At 71.9% G+C, this 21,826-nt stretch overlaps 3 protein-coding genes and 1 long non-coding RNA gene across 5 annotated transcripts; 3 read left to right on the forward strand and 1 right to left on the reverse strand.

Moving 5' to 3' along the window:
* Positions 1–255: 255 nt before the first annotated feature.
* Positions 256–5,009, forward strand: SHKBP1 (SH3KBP1 binding protein 1). The gene is made up of 18 exons (XM_090051241.1): positions 256–391; positions 525–578; positions 743–788; positions 868–941; positions 1,029–1,087; positions 1,378–1,458; positions 1,542–1,712; positions 1,952–2,042; positions 2,123–2,313; positions 2,513–2,628; positions 2,699–2,786; positions 2,865–2,981; positions 3,209–3,379; positions 3,543–3,698; positions 3,767–3,863; positions 3,945–4,123; positions 4,200–4,323; positions 4,423–5,009. The coding sequence occupies exons 1-18, from the start codon at positions 336–338 to the stop codon at positions 4,739–4,741; spliced, it is 2,190 nt and encodes a 729-aa protein (XP_089907367.1). The 5' UTR covers positions 256–335; the 3' UTR covers positions 4,742–5,009.
* Positions 5,010–6,591: 1,582 nt separating this feature from the next.
* On the forward strand, positions 6,592–17,297 carry LTBP4 (latent transforming growth factor beta binding protein 4). 2 transcript variants are annotated; one of them, XM_090051236.1, is made up of 32 exons: positions 6,593–6,795; positions 6,864–6,970; positions 7,450–7,532; positions 9,452–9,679; positions 9,760–9,983; positions 10,143–10,245; positions 10,323–10,397; positions 10,487–10,609; positions 10,804–10,968; positions 11,070–11,228; positions 11,309–11,389; positions 11,476–11,607; positions 11,730–11,855; positions 11,935–12,060; positions 12,130–12,255; positions 12,363–12,482; positions 12,622–12,747; positions 12,847–12,972; positions 13,040–13,165; positions 13,431–13,553; positions 13,649–13,780; positions 13,935–14,066; positions 14,203–14,328; positions 14,418–14,561; positions 14,670–14,876; positions 15,282–15,350; positions 15,430–15,558; positions 15,653–15,802; positions 15,898–16,050; positions 16,197–16,574; positions 16,649–16,795; positions 16,899–17,297. In XM_090051236.1, exons 1-32 carry the CDS (start codon positions 6,688–6,690, stop codon positions 17,057–17,059), a joined length of 4,515 nt encoding a protein of 1,504 aa, XP_089907362.1. In that variant the 5' UTR covers positions 6,593–6,687; the 3' UTR covers positions 17,060–17,297. The 2 variants fall into 2 exon arrangements, with proteins under 2 accessions (XP_089907363.1, XP_089907362.1); XM_090051237.1 differs by lacking the exon at positions 12,622–12,747 and having other exon boundaries at positions 6,592–6,795.
* A 941-nt stretch (positions 17,298–18,238) lies between these two features.
* Positions 18,239–20,299, forward strand: YIF1B (Yip1 interacting factor homolog B, membrane trafficking protein). The gene is made up of 8 exons (XM_090051265.1): positions 18,239–18,396; positions 18,483–18,715; positions 18,791–18,895; positions 18,988–19,066; positions 19,139–19,196; positions 19,283–19,438; positions 19,568–19,661; positions 19,745–20,299. Exons 1-8 carry the CDS (start codon positions 18,369–18,371, stop codon positions 19,898–19,900), a joined length of 909 nt encoding a protein of 302 aa, XP_089907391.1. The 5' UTR covers positions 18,239–18,368; the 3' UTR covers positions 19,901–20,299.
* Positions 20,300–20,547: 248 nt separating this feature from the next.
* Positions 20,548–21,625, reverse strand: LOC149860422 (uncharacterized). The gene is made up of 3 exons (XR_016443329.1): positions 21,201–21,625; positions 20,936–21,019; positions 20,548–20,711 (listed from the first exon to the last, which is right to left on the reverse strand). It is a non-coding gene; the product is annotated as an uncharacterized LOC149860422 (long non-coding RNA).
* Positions 21,626–21,826: the final 201 nt, after the last annotated feature.

Raw genomic sequence — 21,826 nt, forward strand, 5'->3', positions numbered from 1 at the left:
ACCGGGCAGGGGGGCAGCTCCATTGGGCCCCAAAATGTGGCTGGCTGCAGGGGGCACTGCCCCAGGGATGCACGCAGCACATGCCTCAGTTTCTCCACTGCAACCCAGGGGAGGAGCCTCCTCCCAGCCCAGGAGGAGCTTGCCCCGTCCTCCCACCACAAACTGGGCTCCTGCCCCTTTAAGAAGTGGGGGGGGTCAGGGAGGGCACAGCTTCCCCGGCGCCAGGGCGCATGCGTGCCGGGAAAGCCGAGGCGCCGACCAATGGGCGTGCTGGAGAGGCGCGACGGAGCCAATGGGCGGGCGCGGCGGAGCCGGAAGTGCCGCTCCGGCCGGAAATGGCGGCGGTGGCGGGAGATAGCGCTGTGATCCACCTCAACGTGGGGGGCAAGAGGCGAGTGCCCACGTGACCCCGCTACGTCACGGCGGTGGGACCCCCCCCTTACGTCACGCCTCTTACGTCATGCCCTGGAAGGGAGTCCCTTCGCCCTCACCTGCCCTTTCCCCTCTGACCTCTGACCCCGCAGGTTCAGCACGTCCCGGCAGACCCTGACCTGGGCCCCGGACTCCTTCTTCTCCAGGTGACCCCCCGTTCACCCTGGAGCCTAACGACGCCCCTCCCGGGCTTCGCCAATTAGCAGCGCGTGGCTGATTAAGGCTCGCCCTGGGTTTGCGGTTTCGGGCGGGGGCGGGGGGACAGCCGGGTCCGGGGGCGTCCCTGATGTCCGGCTGCCCCCCCTTGCAGCCTCCTGAGCGGCCGCATCTCCAGCCTGAAGGATGAGACGGGCGCGGTGAGTGGGGGGGGGACACGGGGGGGGGGGGCTGCACGGTGCCCCTGTGACCCCCGCCCCGCTCACTGCCCCCCCGCAGATCTTCATTGATCGGGACCCCGACATCTTCGGCCCCATCCTCAACTTCCTGCGCACCAAGGAGCTGGACCCCAGGTGGGGCCGTGCACCGCAAGCGGGTGGGGGTGGGGGTGGTCTCTGTTGGGCCCCCCACATCAACGCCCTCTTGCCCCCCCCCGCCAGGGGCATCGACATCTCGCTGCTGCTGCACGAGGCCGAGTTCTACGGGATCGCGCCGCTGGGTACGGCCGTGCCGGGGTCATCGGCGCAGGGAGCAGGGCAGGGGTCGAGCTGGGGCCGCCCCGGGTTGGGGGCAGGGGGCAGGGGTTAAGCCTGGGCTGGGGGGTGCGTCAGGGGTCAAGCTCGGGCTGCTTTGAGCTGGGCGGTGGGAGTCAAGGGTCGTGCTCAGGCTGCCCCAGGCGGGGGGTGCAGGTCAAGAGCCAAGCTTAGGCTGCCCTGGACTGGCGGGGGGGTCTGGGATGCATCTGGGGCTCAGCCCTCCCCCTCCCCCCATCCCTGCTCCCCCGCCCAGTGCGGCGCCTGCAGCTGCTGGAGGACCTGGAGCGCTCGTCCTGCGGCACTGTCCTCTTCAACGGGTACCTGCCCCCCCCAGGTAGGTGCGCCCGGGGCGGGGGGCACTCGGGCCCCATCCCCTTGTCACGGGCGGCTCCATCACCGCAGCCCCTCTGCCTGCAGCCCCGCCGGGCCGGCGGCAGAACCGGCACAGCCTGGCAGGGCCTCAAGCGGCAGCGCGGGCGGGCAGCCCCGGGGTGACCGTGCGCCGCAGCCACACCATGCCCCCCAACCGCGGGCAGGCCGGGCTGCTGGGGCGCCTGCTGGAGGAGCGCAGCATCAACCTGGGGCCAGGTACTCAGGGGGTCTCCAGGGGCTCAGGACAGGGGGTCCGGGTGCCTGGGTTCTCTGCAAGTCTTGGGGGGCTGCGGGGCCTGCACCCTCAAGCAGGGAGGGGTTGGGAACCCGACGCCTGGGTGCTCTGCCAGCTCTCGGGGTGCCGGGGGTTGTGGGGTCTAGGATGAGGTGGGGGGGCCGGACGCCGGAGTTCCTCCCGTCTCTGTGGTGACCTGGGCCGGGCCGGCTGCCCCCAGGGCTAGGCGCTGACCCGGGCATGGTGCGCATCGTGTGCGGGCACCACAACTGGATCGCCGTGGCCTACGCCCAGTTCCTCGTCTGCTACCGGTAAGTGCGGCCCCCGCCCGCCCGCCCACCCGCCCGCCCTTGGCCCCCAGCCGGATCTCAGCACCCCGCTCTTGCTGCAGGATGCAGGAGCCGTCGGGGTGGCAGCAGGTGTTCTGCAGCCCGCGGCTGGACTGGGTCATCGAGCGCGTGGCGCTGAACGCCCGGGTGCTGGGCGGCGCCCTCGGCGCCCGCGACAAGATGGTGGCAGCCGCGTCCTGCAGCGAGATCCTGCTCTGGGCCCTGCAGGCCGACGGCAGCGGCGGCGAGATCGGTGAGGTGGGGGGGCACTGGGGCAGGGGACCCGTGGGTGCTCCTCGCTCCCAACCTGCAGCTCCCTGCCCCCCCAGCCCTGCCAGTGCCCCTCACTTCTGACCCTGTGGGGTTGGTTGCACGGAGGAGCCCAGGCTGGGTGGGGGGGATTGCAGTACCACCCCCCCCCCCACTGCTCACACCCCCCCTGCCCTGGGCAGGCGTGTTTCACCTGGGCGTGCCCGTGGAGGCCCTCTTCTTCGTAGGCAACCAGCTGGTCGCCGCCAGCCACGCGGGCAAGATCGGCGTCTGGAACGCAGTCACCAAGCACTGGCAGGTAAGAGGGGGGCTCAGGGGGGGTTGGGGGGCTCTCCCTGCCCCCTGAACACCCCCTTCCTGCCCCCCAGATCCAGGATGTCGCCCCCATCAACAGCTATGACGCTGCTGGCACTTTCCTGTTGCTGGGCTGCAACAACGGCTCCATCTACTCTGTGGGTGAGTGCAGCAGGGATCCCGCGGCCCCCCAGGGCCTAGCCCCGCCCCCCCTGACCCCCCCCCCCCCCGTGCCCACAGACGTGCAGAAGTTCCCGCTGCGGATGAAGGACAACGACTTGCTGGTGACGGAGCTGTACCGCGACCCTGCCGAGGATGCCGTCACTGCACTGAGTGTCTACCTCACCCCCAAGACGAGTAAGATTCCCCCCGAACTGCTCAGAGCCCTCCCCCCAGTCAGTGGGATTTAACCCCCCAGAGAACTGGTCGTTCTCCCGGGACTAGGGGAACCCAGGGGTCCTGGTTTCCACCCCCCTTTCATTGCTGCAGAACCCACCCAGGTGTCTAGGCGCCGAGGGGTGGTGAGGGGGGCTCGGGCGCTGGGCAGAGGCCATGGCTTGACCCGCCACCCCGGGGCCCCGCAGGCGACAGCGGCAACTGGATCGAAATAGCCTATGGGACCAGCTCGGGGACAGTGCGGGTCATCGTGCAGCACCCGGAGACCGTGGGCTCCGCACCCCAGCTCTTCCAGACCTTCACCGTGCACCGCAGCCCCGTCACCAAGATCATGCTGTCTGAGAAGCACCTCATCTCCAGTAAGGGCTGCGGGGGGCACAGGGCGGGAGTGAGGGACACTGGGAGGGCTGAAGGGACAAGGGGCGGGAGTTGGGAGCACCGGCAGGGCTGGAGGTCTGGGGTGATGGGCACTGGGGGGCCACGGCCCTTCTCACCCCGTTTCCCCCGCCCCACCGGTTGCAGTCTGTGGCGACAACAACCACGTGCGCACATGGACGGTGACACGGTTCCGGGGCATGATCTCCACGCAGCCGGGCTCCACACCCTTGGCCTCCTTCAAGATCCTGGCGCTGGAGGCCATGGATGGGCACGCGGGCTGCAGCGCCGGCACCGACATCGGTGAGCTGGCGGGGCGGGGCGGGGGGCCTGGGGTGCTGGGCTGGACTGACCGGTCGCGTGGCCCGCAGGCCCCTTTGGGGAGCGGGACGACCAGCAGGTTTTCATCCAGAAGGTTGTGCCCGACGCCACCACCGTGCTCGTGCGTTTCTCGTCCACCGGCAAAAGGTGAGCGAGGCCCTGGGGGGGGAGCGGGGCCCATCTTGATCTTGGCATCGAACCCGAGCCCACCCCCCTCTGGCGCCGCAGGATCTGCGAGGTGCGCTCGGTGGACGGCGCCGCCATCACGGCCTTCACGGTGCGCGAGTGCGAGGGCTCGAGCCGCCTGGGCTCCCGCCCGCGCCGCTACCTCTTCACCGGCCACAGCAACGGCTCCGTCCAGACCTGGGACCTCACCACGGCCGTGGAGACGCTGGGCCGGCCCCCAGGTGAGGGGCCCCCCCCATCCCCGCCCCCCCCCCCCCGTGGCCTTCACCCCCACGGCTCACCCCTCTACTCCCCCAGACTCGGGGGGCCTGACGGAGCGGGAGCTGCTGGAGCAGCTGGAGCAGTGTGACCTGGCGCTGACCCGCACCCCGGAGCTGAGCCCGGCCGCATCCCTCACGCCCTCCCGCGCCTCCAGCGTCAGGTACGGCCCCCCGCCCGGGACCCTCGCTCCTGGCCTGCAGCACCCCCCAGGCTGCATCGGCCACCCTGTCCCCTGACATCCGCCCCTCTCCCCCCTCAGCCTCCAGTCCCAGGGCAGCGACGGCGTCCGTGACAAACCCGCCAAGGGGGCACCTGGCCCCGGGGCCCCCGCCCGTGCCAGCCTGCCGGCCCCCCGGCTCCGCGAGGTGCCCGTGCGCTGGGGCAGCCACAGCCCCCTGCCCACCATGGACGGGGAGCCGCGGGCAGGCGGCAGCTTCGTGGAGAGGTGCCAGGCGCTGGCCCGCAGCACCGAGCCCGATGGGGCCCGCGGCAGGGCCCGGGCCCTGCGCCAGCCCCCCCACCGGCCCCCTGGCCCCGCGCCCCCCAGCCCTGTGCACCTCAACGAGACCTCGTTCTGAGCCCGCCGGTGGGGGGAGAGCCCTGCTCTGAAGTGCCTGTGGCCCCCCCGGGACACTGAGGACCGCGCTGCACCCATGTTGCCTTATGGGGGGGCATCCCCCAGCCTCCTCTGTCTGCCTGGTTCCGGGCGGGCACTGGGGGCCCCCTCCCCCCAGCTGGGCTGGATTTTGGGGGGGGCACAAAGGTCACAAGAGGTCACTTTTGGGGGTGGGGCCTGGAACCCCCAGGCTCTGTCCCCTTCCCTTTGAAAATACACCCTATCCCCGAGCCTGGCTCCGTGTACCTGATTTGGGGGGGAATGGGTGGGGCTGCCCCAGGCCTTGTGCACAGCATGTGGCGTGTAACGTGTGTGCGTGTCCCTGCCCTGTGGCAGCTCGGCTGTCCAGGTGGACACACGCATCTGCACGGGGTCAGTGGTTAAAGCAGGGACTCACCTGGGGGGGATCCCATCCTAATGGGGGTGCAGGGCTTCCTCCTCCTCCGTGCCTCAGTTTCCCCGGCCTGAGCAGTGGACGCATGTGGGGGAGGGGACAGGGAAATCCAGCCCCGCCTCTCCCCCAGCTGGGGAGCCCCAGGCAAACTGGTCCCCCCCACATATCTGGTCCCCATCCTGCCCCCCCACCGTTGCTGGGGGGTAGTTGTCCCGGGAGGCAGTTGCATAGCAACGGGTGCATCCCTAGCTGGGGGGGTCCCGGGCTCCCTACCTCCCCAGCCAGAGGCGCTAGTGGGGGCATCCGGGGGGCTGCGGGGCGGAAGTGAGTAGCCCCCCACTGCGGCCATCATAGCGGATCGGCCCCGCGGGGGGAGTGGGGCGGGACCGGCCCCCCCTCTGCCACGTGTGTCGGGGGTGCAGGGCTGGGGGGTCCCCGGGACTCGCCCGCCCCGAGCGGGGGCGGGGCTGGCGCGGGGGGCGGGGCTGGGGGGGGGGGTCCCGGCGCCCCGCACCTGCGCCCTCCCCGCGACACGGCGGCGGAGCAGCGCGGCCCCGATCCGGCCCTGGCGCCATGTGGCCCCCCCCGCCCGCGCTCCGCCTCCTGCTGCTGCTGCTGCCGCTGCTGGGGCCCGCGACCCCCGCCCCCGGCAGGTGAGTGCCCCCCCCCTGCTTCCGCTGCCTCAGTTTCCCTGCATGGCGGGGGGCATGTGTGGGAGCCCCCCCTCCCAGTGGGTCTGGGGTCCCAGCTCCACCTACAAGGGGAGGGTCTTCTCCCCCATGCTGCTGCTGCCCAGCGCCCCCACTCCCAGCGCCCTGCGGCCCCCCCGGGGGGGCAGCGCTGGGGCCGGACGTGCCTCCCCCGCCGGCTCGGGTTACTAAGCGGTTTCGCAGCCGCAGCAGGTCGGGGGCGGGCAGGGGGCGAGGGGCGCCAGCCGGGACAGTTGGGGGTGTGGGAGGCTGCAGGCGAGGGGCACTGGCCAGGGGGGCAGGGGGCGAGGGGTGCTAGCTGGGACGGTTGGGGGTGTGGGGGCTGTGGGGCGGGGGTGAGGGGCGCTAGCCAGGGTGGTTTGGCTCTCACTGTAAGAGATGGGGGGTGCAGGAGTGGATTACCGGGGTCTTCTTAATGGGGGGCATCCTGGCAGCTTCCCTGTGTCCTCCATCGGCATCACAAGCCTGTGGGGAAGGAGCCCTGGCCTGGCTTCCACCGCTGCCCCCGCTGTGCCCCTGCCCTGGGGGTCACAGGCCCGGGGGCTCCAGCTCCTGCTGCCCCCGACCCGCTGCGGCTGCTCAAAGCTGCGTTCCCGGCGCTTTGTGTTGTGCACAAAGACCTGAGCTGCGGGGCAGGGGCTGCGGGTCGGGGCGGGGGGTGCTAGGAGGGAGCGGGGGCAGGGGCTGCGGGTCGGGGCGGGGGGTGCTGGGGGGGCAGTGATTTTTGGGTCGGGAGTGGGGCACTGGCAGGGCTGGGTGGTTGGGCTCCTGGGTTCCCCACTCTGTTGGGGGGGGGGGGCTGCCATGGGGGCCCAGACTCCTCACCCCCTCGCCCCCGCAGCCCCCACGTGTGCGGCCGCAGCTGCTGCCCTGGTTGGAGCCTGGCGCCCGGGACCCACCGCTGCACCCAAGGTATGGGGGTGGCAGGGGCAGGGCAGGGTCCTGGGGGTCGCGGCCCAGCTGACCTCAGTCTCCCGCAGCCGCCTGTGCCCCCCGCTGCCGCCCTGGGGGTCCGTGCCGCCCCCCCCCGCCGCTGCGAGCGCCCCCCGCCCCGGCCCGTCGCCTCCCTGCGCTGGCAGCCGCTCACGTGAGTGGGGCTGGGTGGGCTCTGGGGGTCAGGCGGCCAAGGGTTAAACACCCCCTTCTCAGCCGGGGCGGGGTTCAGATCCATAGACCCGCTTGTCTCAGCCAGGATCCCCCTGCTGTGGATCAGGCCCTGGGGGGGACCCTGGTGGACAGAGGGGGGCATGGGCCTTGGGTGCGGGTCACTGGCTGGGGGGGCATCTGCCCCCCTCAGCATGTTCCCAGACCTGGCCCTTCCGGCTGGCGGCGCCGGAGCCCTGAGCTCATGTCGCCGGCAGCTGGGGGGGAGGCAGCCCCCGCTTCCAGCTTGCCCCTCCCCCTGGTTCGCAGCTCCCCCCCCCCGAGCCTGCAGCCCCTCCCTTCTCTAGAGCAGGACTCTGGGGTTCGCCCCCTAGTAGCAAATGGGTGGGGGTGGGCCGGATGCCTGGGTTCCCTGTTGAGGGGTCTCTGGGACATGCACTGCTGACACCCCCGCCCCCCCAGGCCAGCAGAGCTCCAGGCCGTGCTGCAGCGCTGGGTACCTCTGGCACCCCCCCGCGCCCGTGAGGACCAGCCCCCGCGCCCCGGTAAGTGGGAGAGGGGATGGAGGTGTGTGGGGCAGCCGTCCCCGGTGGCAGCTGCCACCGCCGCCTCCTCTTGAGGTCACTGCTCTTCCCACGGTAACCAGCCACGACCTCATTGAGGAGGGGTATGCCCCCCCCCAGCTGGCCCCAGAACAGGCAGGTGGGGAGCGGCTGTTCCGGGGTGGTGCCTCGCTACACCCCCCCCCCCCCCAACAGCTCTAACCACTCAACCCTGCTCCCCCCCCAGCACTGGGGAAGCCCCCCCATGCTCTCACCCCCCCAGACCCCAACTCCTCAGAGGACCCAGGCATCTGGGCTCCAGGCCCCTGTGGGGCCCGCTCCCCTCCTAGCGCTGGGGGAGACCCCAGGCATCCGGGCTCTGGGCGGTCCCCCCTGGGGGCTGGGGGGGGGGGGCGGGTGCGGGGGGCGCCCGGGACGCCGAAGAGTTAACGCGGCGGCGGGCGGGCGCAGGCGTCTGTCCCTGGCGCTGGTCCCAGTCCTCGGCCGCGCTGGGCTCAGCTCGGGCTCGGGCACTCGCGGCCGACGGGCTCCGCGCGCGTCGCTCCGGCTGCGGCTGCGGCATGGCCGGTCCCGGCGCTGCCCGCCTGGCGCCTGCCGCCGCGCTGGCGCTGCTGGCGCTGGCGGCGCGGCTGGCGGCGGGGCAGGGCGGCGCCCGGCTGCGCGTGCTCTTCACGCCCGCCGTGTGCCAGCTGCGCTGCGCCGGGCACCGCTGCACAACGCACTGCGCCCGCGGCAACGCCACCGCCCTCTACAGCGGCGACCCCGGCGCCGCCCGCCAGGGCTTCCGCGTCTGTGAGTACCCGCGGGCGTCGGGCCCGCGGCCGCGCCTCGCCTCGTCCGCCGGGCGCCGTGCACCTGCCGCGCCGGGCGCCAGGGTGAGGGGCTCGATGCCCCCGGGGTGGGTGCCGGGCTTTGCCCCAGCGCGGGCTCTGCGGGGGGCTCGGGCGCGGCGGCCGCGGCTCCCACCCACGCTGAAGCATGAGCTCATCCCCCAGCTCGGGGCCGTGCCCCTCCCCGGCTCCCGCTCTGGCCAGGACCCGCCCAGGCTGCCTCCTCCGGGGGCACGGACTGGGAATTGGGAAGATAAACACGGGCCCCAAACATGGGCTGGAGCCGAGCCACCTGCGCCGGCCGGACGCCTGGGTTGTGTCTCCGGCTCGGGGGCCGGGGGTGGCTGGGAGCCCGGGTGCCTGGGAGGGGAAGGGGAAGGGAGTCCTCGTGGGCTCTCCCCCCGGCGGCACTCAGGGAAGGGGGTCATTGCTTGGGTGCCTGGACGCCGGGGTTCTCCGTCGGGTGCCCCAGGGACCCCCCCGCAAGGCCCCGTGCCCGAGCTGCATGGGGCTCTGTGTGCCCGGCCGCAGGGCGTGGGCGCGAGGGCACGACGCCTCCCCTCCCACGTGCCCTGGGGAGCTGTGCCGTGGCCTGGCCGGCAGCTGGTCCCTGGGCCTCGTCCCAGCGCCCCCCGCCCCTCCCCAGTTCCCAGCTGCTCCCAGCTGTGGCACTGGGTCCCCGCAGGGTCTCCCAGAGCACAGGCCTGCCCGAGGTGACACGAGCTGCCCCAGCCTCGGCCCCGGCGTGGGGTCGGGGGTGGTGGCTCTGGCATCCCCGTCTCTGCCCTGTGGGACCCAGGTGTTTGGGCAGCTGTTGCTGGGCGGAGGGGGGGCTCAGGCACAGCCTCCTGGCACACCATGGGTTAACACCGGAGCCACTGGAGGAACATCTGGCTCCAGCCCCCCTCCCCCCCACAGCTGGTGTCTGCAGAGTGGGAGCCTGGGGGGGGCGGCGGGAACAGTCCTGCTGGTGCCCCTCACTCCCAACCCGCAGGGCCTGAGCTGGGGGGCTTTCTCTGGGGGGGGGGAACCCCTGCCCCCACCCTGAGCCAGGCCCCCTGTGCCCCGCAGTCCTGTGCCCGCTGATCTGCCGCAATGGTGGGGTCTGCACCAAACCCGACGCCTGCCTCTGCCCCCCCGGCTTCACCGGCAAGTTCTGCCAGCTGCCGGCCAACCGCACCAAGCACGAGGCCCCCCCAGATCCCCCCCCTCCGCCAGGCCGCACGGAGCAGGGCGTGCAGCCCCTCACCAAGTCCGTCTACACCCTGCCCCTGCGTAACCATGTGGAGGAGCGCGACGGTAAAGGGGAGCGTGGGGACATGGGCCGGGGGGGGACAGCTGGGGCTGGGGGGCACAGCTCTGCACCCTTGCCCCTCCAGGCGCGGCATCGCTGGTGAACGTGCATGTGGAGCACCCGCCCGAAGCCTCGATCACTATCCATGAGGTGGCGCGGGTCCTGGAGCCGGCGCCGGCACCCCGGGGCAGCACCCGCCCCCCCGCGCCCTACCGCGTCCTGGCTCAGAGCAGCCCCCGCGCCCGCGGTCCCGGCTACGGTGAGGACGCCGGCTTTGGCTACTGCTTCCGGCGCCTCCACGATGGAGAGGTACCACTGTTGCTGTCATTGCCCACGCGTGGGGGCACCCGCACCCGGCTGCCCCGTGACCTGGCGTGCTGTCCTGGAGTGCCTGTGTGTTTCATGACGCATGCATGCATGTTGCGGGGGGGTAGTCCTGCCACTGACCCTTGCCCCTTGCCCCTGCAGTGTAGCTCGCCCGTGCCTGGCCTGCGCACCCGAGAGATCTGCTGCCGCGGCACCGGCGTGGCCTGGGGTGTCCACGAGTGCCAGCCGTGCGCCACCGAGCCGGGTGAGAGGGACCGGGCCGGGCATGGAGCCACGGGGAGGCGTCGTGCCCGGTGCTGACCCCGCTCGCTCTGCTTGCAGCTCCGGCGCCAGCTCTGGGCCCACAGGCGGCTCCGTGCCCCCCAGGCTTCCGGCGCCTGAACGGGTCCTGTGTGGGTGAGTTGGGGCCGGCGGGGGTGGTCTCGGGTCACAAGCAACCACGAGCATCCCCAGAAAGGGTGCCTGACCCCTGACGCTGTCCCCAGACGTGGACGAGTGTGCGGAGGGCAGGTTCTGCCAGAACGGCGTCTGCACCAACACGCGCGGCAGCTTCGCCTGCCTCTGCCACACCGGCTTCCTGCTCGACTCGGCGCGCAGCAGCTGCATCTGTGAGCCCGGGTGGGGGGCACCGGGTGGGGGCGCCAGAGTGGGGCCAGCCCGGGGCTGCAGGGGTTTGGGCACCTCCACCCCCAGCGCCCCGACTGGCCACGTGCGGGACTCGCCTGGGGTGGCCCCGATCCAGGCCCGATCCTGGGTGGAGGTGGGCCCCGCGCCCCCCCGTCCACGCCGGCCTTGGTGTCAGCCCACCAGGTGATCTCGGAGGCCAAGGGCCCGTGCTTCCGCGTGCTGCGTGACGGCGCCTGCGCTCTGCCCACGCTGCGCAACATCACCAAGCAGATCTGCTGCTGCAGCCGCGTCGGCAAGGCCTGGGGGCGCCCTTGCGAGCGCTGCCCCCCCGCCGGCTCCGGTGAGCGGGGCGGGGAGGCCAGACTCCTGGGGTCCATCCTGGCCTCGGGGGGCCAGGACACCTGGGCTCCACGCTCGTGCCTGCCCCTTCCTCTGTTGCAGAGGGCTTCAAGGAGATCTGCCCGGCCGGACCCGGCTACCATTACTCAGCCTCTGACCTGCGCTACGACACCCGCTACCTGGGCCACGACCTGCCCCGTGTGCCCGTCGGCCGCCCGCCGCGCCCCCGCCTGCCTGGTCCCACCGCCCCCGGCCCTGTCCGTGAGTGCCCCCATCTCCCACAGCGGGGCATGATGTGGATACACCCCCCAGCCCTCACCTCTGCCCGCGTGTCTTTGCAGCCGACTGGACCCCTCCTCCCACAGCCGGGCCAAAGCCAGAGCCACAGACCCCCGCAGTGCCCACTGCACCACCGGCCCCAGGTAGGATGTGGCATGGGGGGGGGGGGGGGGAGGCGGCTTTGGGGTCCAGAGAGAGCAGCCCTCCCCCAGCCCAGCTGTGTCTACAGCACCCGGTGGCTCCGTGTGCGAGCGCAACCCGCAGATCTGCGGCCCCGGGCGCTGCGTGCCCCGGCAGGGCGGCTACACCTGCCTGTGCCACCCCGGCTACTGGCTCAGCACTCAGGGCACCCACTGCATCGGTGAGCGGGGTGCTGGGGGCGGGCAGCGCCGGGGGGACTCCACTGGCCGTGGGGTACTTGGAGTGGGGGGGATGTCGGGGCCGGGCCTCACCCGCGTGCCCGCGGTGCGCCTGGCCCGGCAGACGTGGACGAGTGCCGGCGCAGCCCCCGGCCCTGTGCCCACGGCCGCTGCGAGAACACGGTGGGCAGCTTCCGCTGCGCCTGCGACCCCGGCTACCGCGCCGACCCCACCAGCACCCGCTGCCTGGGTGAGACGGGACGGGGGTAGGGGGGGCCCGGGCACCTGGGTCCCCGGGAGCTTGCTCACCGCCTCCCTGGTGCCCGCAGACGTGGACGAGTGCGCCCAGAGCCCCCGGCCCTGCGCCCACGGGCGCTGCGAGAACACGCCCGGCTCCTACCGCTGTGCCTGCCCCGCCGGCTACCGCGCCAACGCCGCCGGCACCAGCTGCTCAGGTAGTGCCTGACAGGGCCGGGGGGTCGGGAGGAGCTGGGCCAGGAGCTCACCCCCCCCGGTGCCCGCAGACATCGATGAGTGCGCCCGGAGCCCCCGGCCCTGCGCCCCCGGGCGCTGCGAGAACGCGGCCGGCAGCTACCGCTGCGCCTGCCCCGCTGGCTACCAGCCCAGCCCTGGCGCCACCGACTGCCTGGGTGAGAGACCCCCCCCAACCCTCCCCAGGGCAGGAGGAGACCGGGGAGAGGGGCACCCCCAGCCCTGCCTGTATTTGTGACAATAACGGGGTCCCTGTGCCTTGCAGATGTGGACGAGTGCGCGGACAGCCCCTGCGAGCCGGGGCGCTGCCAGAACCTGCCCGGCAGCTACCGCTGCACCTGCCCCTCCGGCTTCCAGCCCGGCCCCGGTGCCACCGACTGCACTGGTGAGAGTGGGGAGAGGGGGACAGGGTGGAGCCGGGAGCTGGCACTGCCCCGGGGAAGTGCACAGCACTAGGCGTGCACCCCTTCCGGGGCCCTGTTCCCGGGCACGCGGGACCAGGGCCTCCCCCTGCTCGTTGGCAGACGTGGACGAGTGCCGCGACGCCCGCCCGCCCTGCGGCGCCGGTAGCTGCGAGAACCTGCCCGGCGCCTACCGCTGCCTCTGCCCCGAGGGCTACCGCGCTGGCGCCCGGCAGGCCGAGTGCCAGGGTGAGGGGCTGCACCGCGTGGGCCGGAGCTGAGCACAGCCACAAAGCCCCCTATGCTGGCTCTGCCCCCCTGACCTTGATTTTGCCCTTCCTGTGGCAGATGTGGACGAGTGCGCGGCAGGCACCCCCTGCGGCCTCCACGGTCGCTGCACCAACACAGCCGGATCCTTCCGCTGCGAGTGCCGCCCCGGGTACCGGGCCCAGGCCCCTGGCGACCCCTGCATGGGTGAGTTTCGGGATGGAGAGGGCTGAGGCTGCATCGGGCCCCACTAACCTGCCCTCGCTGCCTGCAGATGTGAACGAGTGCCTGGAAGGCGACTTCTGCTTCCCCCACGGCGAGTGCCTCAACGCTGATGGCTCCTACACCTGCCTGTGCGCCCAGGGCTTCGCCGCCACACCCGACGGTGCCTCCTGCCTTGGTACGAGCCCCTGGGCACGGCCCCGGGCAGAGGGACAAGTGACCCAGGTGTTGGGGGCACAGCAGCCTGTTGTAGGAACGGAGAGGCCAGGCATAGGGACGGGGAACCCAGATGTCCCGGGTCTTTGCATTGCAGCTACAGAGGGGGTGGAGGCTTTGCCCCTCTCTCATGTGGATATGGGGAGAGCCCAGGTGTCTGGGACCTCGGGGGATGGGTCTTCAGTGGTGGGGGTGGGCCTGGCCCCGCTGACACTGTCTCCCTGCAGACGTGGACGAGTGCCGGCGAGGGGGGGCCTGTGAGGGTGGCCGCTGTGTCAACACTGAGGGCTCCTTCGACTGCTACTGCCCAGCCGGCTTCCGCGCCGGCCCCGACAAGACCAACTGCCAGGGTGAGTGTGGGGGGGCGGGGAGGCGGCCTGGATGCCAGGGTGCCACGGCTGCCCCATGCCTGTGCATCCCCCTCCCCTGACCACCGCCCCCCCAGACGTGGACGAGTGCCAGGACTACAGGGATGCCCTGTGTGGTGCCCAGCGCTGTGAGAACCTGCCTGGCTCCTACCGCTGTGTGGCTGACTGCGACCCTGGCTACCAAGCCGGCTCCAATGGCCAGTGCCATGGTGAGTGCCTACCACGCAGGGGGGCAGGGCTCCTGCATGGTGGTAGCCAGCCACGTCCCCTTGGCCACTTTCCCCCGACCACATCCCTCCAGCTCTGAGCTCCCAGCCATGCCACACTGCCGCCACGGCTGGGCCCTGAGCGTGTCTCCCACAGACGTGGACGAGTGCGAGACCTATGGGGCGCACCTCTGTGGCGCCCAGCGCTGCCAAAACCTGCCCGGCTCCTACCGCTGCATGGCCCCCTGTGACCCTGGCTACGAGCCTGGCCCTGGCAGCCAGTGCCACGGTGAGTGCCTGCTGTGGCACAGGCAGGGGCTGGGACTATGGCTGGCAGGGTAGAGGGGAGATCAACGGCCACAGGACTGGGGTCACAGCCCCCACGCACGCCGGGTCCTGGGTGACAAGTGCCACGCTCATTGCAGATGTGGACGAGTGCACCAATGGAACACGGTGCGGGGTCCACGCTGTCTGCCACAACCTGCCCGGCTCCTTCCAGTGCGTGTGCGACCAGGGCTATGAGATCGCCCGCGATGGGCACCACTGCCAGGGTATGGGGCATGGGAGGCCGAGGGGAAGAATTGGGGAGAAGGATCAGGGCTGTGGCTCACCATGATCACCACCCCTCCCCACCCTGCAGACGTGAATGAGTGTGAGACACTGCAGGGCGTGTGCGGGGCTGAGCTGTGCGAGAACGTGGAGGGCTCCTTCCTCTGCCTCTGCCCCAGCAGCGACCAGGAGTTCGATCCCATGACGGGGCGCTGCACCCACCCCCCTGGCGCTGGTAGGGCTTGCGGGGCAGCACTGGAGCAGATGTGGGGGGCTGCGCCTGGCCTGGGGTGGGACTCTATAGGGGCTGCATCCCTGCCTTGCCTCTCTCTTTCTCTCACAGCTCTGCCCAGCCGCCCGGAGCCTCCCCAGCTGCGGGTGGAGCCGGAGCCGATGCCGGTGCTCGGGGAGGGGGTACGGCGGGAGTGCTACCGCCAGGGCTGTGGGGGGCTGCTGGCCTGGAACACCACACGGCAGGAGTGCTGCTGCACCCTGGGCGGCGGCTGGGGCCCTGAGTGCAGCACACGGCCTTGTCCCACCCGTGGCTCAGGTACAGGGGGGCTTAGAGAGGACTTGGCCTCTGGTTTGTCCCGGAAGCCTGGGTCCTTCCCCAGCTCCGGAAAGACATTCGGCGGGGCTAAGCACGAGGCTGGGAGCCTGGACGCCTGGGTTCTTTCCCATCTCCGGGAGGGCAGTCTGGGTCTGAGCGGGGGAGCTGGGAGCCTGGACGCCTGGGTTCCCCCCCAGCTCTGGGAGGGCAGCCAGCACGCCTGAGCACGGGCAGCTGGGAACTCGGATGCCTGGGTCTGTCTCTATCTCCGGAAGGGCAGTCTGGGTCGGGTCGGCGCGTGGGCAGTTGGGCACTCGGCCACCTGGGTTCTTCCCCGGCTTGGGGACAGCAGAGAAGGGGGCTCTGGGGAGGAGACTCCCTGACACCCGCTGTACTCTGCTCCAGCGCAGTACCAGGCCCTGTGCCCCGGGATCGGCGGCATCGTGGCCTCCGGACCCCACGGTGCTCTCGCAGGTGGGTGCCGCCAAGGCAGGGTGGAGGGGAGGGGTCCCGGACTCTCAGGACGGGCGGCTGACACGCGTCCCCCGTATAGACGTGGACGAGTGCGTACTGTTTGGCCCGCACGCGTGCATGGGCGGCGTGTGCGTGAACAAGGTGCCCGGCTATGCCTGCTACTGCCCCAGCGGCTACTACTACGAGAGGGAGCAGCTGGAGTGCGTCGGTGAGACCCCTGACCCTGACTCTGACCCTGACCCTACATGCTGGGATGGGTGACAGGGACCAACTGATCCCCCTCCCCTGTGCCGCGGACCCAGATAACGACGAGTGCCAGGACGAGGAGGCCGAGGCGTGCGTGGGCGGACGCTGCGTGAACACCGTGGGCTCCTACTACTGCTCCTGCCAGGCCCCGCTGGTGCTGGACCCCTCCCAGCGCCGCTGCGTGGCCAACGACAGCCAGGCCCTGGGTGAGCCCTGCCGGGTGGCACGTATGTACAGGGTTACACGTGTGCACTCAGGCACGCTCCCTGCTCACCGTGACCATGATATTCCACCCCTCCAGATGCCAACCAGGCGGTGTGCTGGCAGGAGGTCGGCCCCGACCTGGTGTGTGGCCGCCCGCGCCTGGACCGGCAGGTCACCTACACCGAGTGCTGCTGCGTCTACGGCGAGGCCTGGGGCATGGATTGCGCCCTCTGCCCCGACCGCGACTCCGGTGAGACCCCCGCCCCACAAGATACGGCCCCCAGCCTCCATGGGCACCCCCAGAGCCTGCTCCTATGGCCCTGGCAGGACTTGAACCCAGGGCTGCGGAGCCTGAGGGGAGTCCCCTCATCCCCTGCTGACGTCTCCCCCCCATAGATGACTTCGAGCTGCTGTGCAATGTGCTGCGGCCCCCCAGCTACAGCGCGGCACGGCCCGGCCTGGGGCTGCCCTACGAGTATGGCCCCGAGCTGGCGCCAGGCTACGGGCTGCCCTACGGCCCCGAATTCTTCCCGGGGTCCCCAGCCCGGGGGCCGCCGCGCCCCGACTACGACCCCTACCCGCTGGGCAGCTACGGGGGGCCGCGCGATGCCCTCTACGGCCCCCAACCCTATGAGGCCCCCGACTTTGAGGACCTGGCCTACGTGGACGCCCGCCCAGCCGAGCCCCCGGGGCCCTTCCCGCGCCCCCGCGGACCCCCCTGGCGCTACCCGGCCCGTGACGCTGGCGAGCGCCCGGGCCGGGCCAGTGAGAGCGGTGAGTGCTGGGGCCGTGGGAGGGGTCTGGGCAGGGGGGAGATCCCGGAGCTGCTGACTCCCCTGTCCCCGTAGACCGGCTGGAGCCGCTGGAGGGGCTGCAGGAGGAGTGCGGGGTGCTGAGCGGCTGCGAGAACGGGCGCTGCGTGCGGGTGCCCGAGGGCTACACCTGCGACTGCTACCCTGGCTACCGCCTGGACACCACCCGCATGGCCTGCCTGGGTGAGACCCCCGGCCCCCGAACGCTGCCCCAGTGCCTGTGGGGTCCCCCCTGCCCCTTGCTGTCACCCCACCCGTGACCTCGACCTTGACTTCTTCCCCCCAGACGTGGATGAGTGCTCGGAGGCCGCCCCCCCGCCCTGCCCGCTCGGCCGCTGCCTCAACACGGACGGCTCCTACCGCTGCCTCTGTCCCCGGGGCCACGTCCCAGCCGGCCCCGGGCAGCGCTGCCTGCCCGCCCCGGTCCCCGGCCGCAGCCGCGCCTGAGCCCTGGCCGGATCCTGGCCCCGATCCGGCCAGGGCAGCGGGGGCAGGGGATGTATTTATTGGAGGGCCTGGAGGGGGGGGTTGCACTTACTGCCCTCGATCACGGGGGGGAACCTGGGCCCGCCCCCCGACTCTGAGTGCTTCCTGGGAGACAAGGGGTTAATGCCCCTTGGCAGTCGCCCCCCCTCCCCCCCATGTACAACCACCTGCTCCGGATTAAAATTTTTCTATAAAAAGGCGGTAGTGTCCCCCAGTGCTTCCCCCCACCCCAGCCGGGGGGCCACGGCGGGGGAGCGGTGGCAGGGACAGAACCCAGCCCCCACCCCTGTGACCACCTGGCACCGGCCCACCCCCCGTGGCCGTGGCAGCGGTGCCCTCCCGGTGCACGACCCCCCCACTGGAGCTGGGGATAGGGGGTGGCTGTGTGGAACTCCCTGACCCGTGGCCAGCGCCTGCAGCAGGACTTCTCCCCACAGCCATGACCCAGTGTGGGGGAAACTGAGGCAGGGCAGGAGGCCCCCATGCAGGCGGGGCCCACTCCCCGTGGCAGGGCCGGCCAGGTGCAGTGGCCCTCAGGGCCTGTGCCATGGCGCGCTGCCAGCCTTGGCTCCACGGCTGGGCCCCACGCACACGCCACCTCCCAGCATGCATGGCGGCGGGGCAGGCTGCGCACCACGAGCCACGGCGACGTCGGCTCCCAGCATGCACTGCGCTGTGGCAGGGGGAGCACGGTGGCCTGTCCAGGTGCCGGCTCCCAGCATGCACTGCGGCGTGGCCTGTGGCACACTGGCTTGTTCAGGCGCCCTATCCCAGCATGCATTGCGGTGCGGTGCATGGAACACTGAGCCACAGTGATCCCAGCATGCACGGGGGTGTGGCTGGCCGTGCCCCAGGCCCGCGGTGAGCCCAGAGCCCGGGGCTGGCCCGGGTGGGTCAGCACCAGCCTCGGGCCTGCGGCCGGGAGAGAGGCCTGACCTAGCGTGCCCAGCCGCCATCTTGGAAGAGGGCAAACGTGCGTCTTCGGCTCTCGTCACGGCACCATCTTGCCCGGCCGTCCTGTACTTCCGGCCACGTGACCGCCAGACCCCGCCCCCGGCGCCATTTTGGCAATCTCGCCCACGTGGCCGGGGGCGAGACCCAGCAGCCCGCTGCCCAATCAGCGCGGGGGTCGCGCCGGCACGTGGCTCCCCGGGGCGCGCTGGTTGGCTGCTCGCGCCCAGCGGCCGCTCCGTCATTGGCCGCCGCGGCCGGGGGGCGGGGTCCGTGTTAAAGCGGCAGAAACCGCCCCCGCCCCGAGCCCAGCAGCGACATGAATGCGGACGGGGGGTACCGGCACCGTGAGTGGGGCGGGGCGGGGCGGGGCGGGTTCCCGGGAGGCGCGGGGGGGGCGCGCGGTCCCGCCTCACCCCCGTGCCTCCCGCAGCCTCCAAGCGCCGCGTGCCGGCGGCGGCCGCCCCCGCCATGGCCGACCCGCACCAGCTCTTCGACGACACGAGCGCCGGCGGCGGCCCCCCGGGCCGGGCCTTCGCTGCCTCGCCGCCCGCCGGCGCCGGCTACCCGCCGCCCACCGCCTTCCTGGGGGAGCCCGTGTCCCACCTGGCCATGGCCTACGGCAGCAGCCTGGCCAGCCAGGGCCGCGACATCGTGGACAAGAACGTGAGCGCCCCCCCGGCCCGGCCCGCCCCCCCCCCCCGCCCGCCCGGCCCGACCCTGAGCCGCTCCCCCCCGCAGATCGACCGCCTCATCCCGGTGAGCAGGCTGAAGTACTACTTCGCCGTGGACACGGTCTACGTGGGCAAGAAGCTGGGGCTGCTCGTCTTCCCCTTCGCGCACAAGGCGAGTGGGCGCCCTCCCTGGCCCGGCCGGCGCCCTGGTGGGGGGCCCCGCGCCGCGCCGCGCCGGGCCGGCTGACGCGGGTCTCGTGGCAGGACTGGCAGGTGCGCTACCAGCAGGACGCGCCGATCGCCCCCCGCTGCGACGTCAACGCCCCCGACCTCTACATCCCCGGTAGGTGCCGCCGGGCGCGGGGGGGCGCCCGCCCGCCCCCCCAGCGCCCATCGCCCTCTCTTTCCTCCCCAGCCATGGCGTTCATCACCTACGTCCTGATCGCCGGCTTGGCGCTGGGCACGCAGAACAGGTGCGGGCGCTCCGGGGGCGGGGTGGGGCGGGCGCGGGCGGGGCGGGGGCTCACCGGGCGCGTCCCGCCCCCTCCGGGCCCGGCAGGTTCTCCCCCGACATCCTGGCGCTGCAGGCCAGCTCGGCCCTGGCCTGGCTGATCGTGGAGGTGCTGGTCATCCTGCTGAGCCTCTACCTGATGACGGTGAACACCGACCTCACCACCATCGACCTCGTCGCCTTCTCCGGGTACAAGTACGTGGGGTGAGTGTCCGCCGCCGGGGGCGCGGCGCCCCTCCGGGAGCCGTGCAAGGGCCTCGGTGGGGCGGGGGCTGCAGTTGGGGACCCACCTGCAGGAAGGCGCACTCGCTCACGCCCCCCCTTGCCGCACAGCATGATCGTGGGCATCGTGGCGGGGCTGCTCTTCGGCAAGACGGGCTACTACCTGCTGCTGAGCTGGTGCTGCGTTACCATCTTTGTCTTCATGGTAAGGGCCCGGCGGACCGGGCTGGCCCAGGGCGGGTGGCACCGGGCGTGGGGGCTTGCGCCCAGCTCACGCTCGCCCCCCAGATCCGCACGCTGCGCCTGAAGATCCTGTCGGAGGCGGCGGCCGAGGGCGTGCTGGTGCGCGGAGCCAAGAACCAGCTGCGCATGTACCTCACCATGGCCATCGCCGCGCTGCAGCCGCTCTTCATGTACTGGCTCACCTACCACCTTGTCTGGTGAGCCCGTGCCCGCTCGCTCCTGGGGGGCTGTGGGTCCGTGCATCCCTCTGCCCTCGCGGGCGTGGGGGGCACTTGGCTTGGCCGGGAGCGGCTGCTGGAAGCGGGGGGTTTGCGCCAGCGGCAGGGCTTGCCCGGTGCACGCGGGCTCTGGCACGGCACCAGCTTGTCTCCTCAGCGGTGCAGCAGGGGCCCGCGGGTGCTGGCCTCCCCTGGCCCCTCGTTCTCATGCCGGCTGGTGGCTGCTGCACGTGTGACGCAGTGCTACCGTCTGAGGCCTGGGCTGACCCCCCCCCGCCACCCCCCAGGGGCCTTGCCCTGGCACCAGCACTGGCCGCGACCCTCCCCCCCACAACCACCACTACATCTGTATCCACCCAGCCAATAAATGTAGAGGACTGCGCTTGCGCGTGCTGCTTTTCTGGGTGCACGGGGTGGGGGCAGCGTCACGGGCGGGCACCCACGCTTGATCACCGCAGCGGGGACCTACGCCGAGGCACACTCGCTCAGTGTGGAGGCAGCGTCCCCCCGCACTACCAGGGTTGCCAGCTGTTGCCAGAGGTGCAGGGGTGGGCCCAGTGCGACCTCTGGACTCCAGCACCCCCCCTTCCTTCCACCGCCAGATAAGGAGCAGTAGCCGGCTGGGTCCAGCCTCTTTATTACTGCGGAAGGCGCCAGCTGTGGCGGCAACGCCCGGGCGGTGCCAGGCCGCCGGGGAGGGGCCCCCGCTAATGGCTCTTCTTCTCCTTGGGCTTCTTGTCCTTGTTCAGCTTCTTCTCCTTCTTCTTTTTGTACTCGTGGCCAGGAGCGTGGGGCTGGGGGGAGAGTGGGGGCGCACACAAGCCCCAGGACATGGGTGTGAGGAAGGGACCTTCCTTCAGCCTGGGTTTGGGCCCCCCAGCCAGGCAGGACTTGCCCCCACCATGCGGGGGCTTGGATGCACAGTACCCCCTATGCAGCGGCTCTGCCGACTCTGGGAAGAGGCGTGAGGGCAAGAATGCCCCCTCCCAGGGCCCGTGCCCCTGCCCCTGCCCCCTACCTTGCCAGGGTGGTGCTCCCCGTCGCTCTCGCTGGAGCTGCAGCTGCTGCTGGAATCGGAGGAGTGGGAGCCGGCACCGCCATCCTGGGGGGAGCTGGTCTCAGCGCTGGGGGGCCAGCCCCCCCACACCTACCGCCCCGCAGCCTGGACACCCTGGGCGTATGGGGGTCCCCTCCCCCTGTGCTATGGGACCAAGAGGGTGGTGCACGGCAGCAGGGTCCTAAACCCCCTGGACACAGACCCGCCTCCGGGCTGCATTCCCCACCTTGTGCTGTTTAGCCTTGTCCATGGTGCCGGAGTCACTGCTGGGGGGGGGGCGTGGGGCCACCTTTATGCACCAGGCAGGGGAGGGAACCTTGGACTGGGGCGGGGCCCTGCCCCCGGCGTCCCACCCAGTCCCAACTGGGGGCAGGATCAGGCCCTGAGTGCAAAAGCTGGACTTGCCAGCAGGGGGCAGTGGGGGGGGGACCCCCAGGCAGCAGAGCTGGGCCCCCCCCCCCAATGGGGTGCTCCTCTCAGCTGGTGCCCCAGGAGTGAGCCCCTCTGCTGCCTGCAAGGCATGGGCACAGGGCAGTGGGGGGGGGGCCCAAACCCTGGGGAGACCCCCAGGCTCCTGTGGGGGGCAAAGGCAGGGGGGTCTTGGCTCTAATCACTTGCCCTTGGGGCAGAGGAAAGTGTGCAACAGCCCCCCCACCCCCCCTCTGGCTACCCACCAGGCCACACTCCTGCCCCCGGGCTGGTGAGAACCAGCCCAGACCCCCACCCCAAGGGCCCTGGACTGCAGGGGCTGCTCCCCCCCACGGCAGGGTGGACCCCTGCCCCAGGTTCTGGGCCACACGCCAGGGACCAGGCCGGCCCCTGCACCCGGGGGGTGTCCGAGTGTGGGCAGGG

The sequence above is a fragment of the Crocodylus siamensis genome, chromosome 6, assembly GCF_052110815.1.
Source record: "Crocodylus siamensis isolate JL-2025a chromosome 6, ASM5211081v1, whole genome shotgun sequence".
Classification (NCBI taxonomy): domain Eukaryota; kingdom Metazoa; phylum Chordata; order Crocodylia; family Crocodylidae; genus Crocodylus; species Crocodylus siamensis.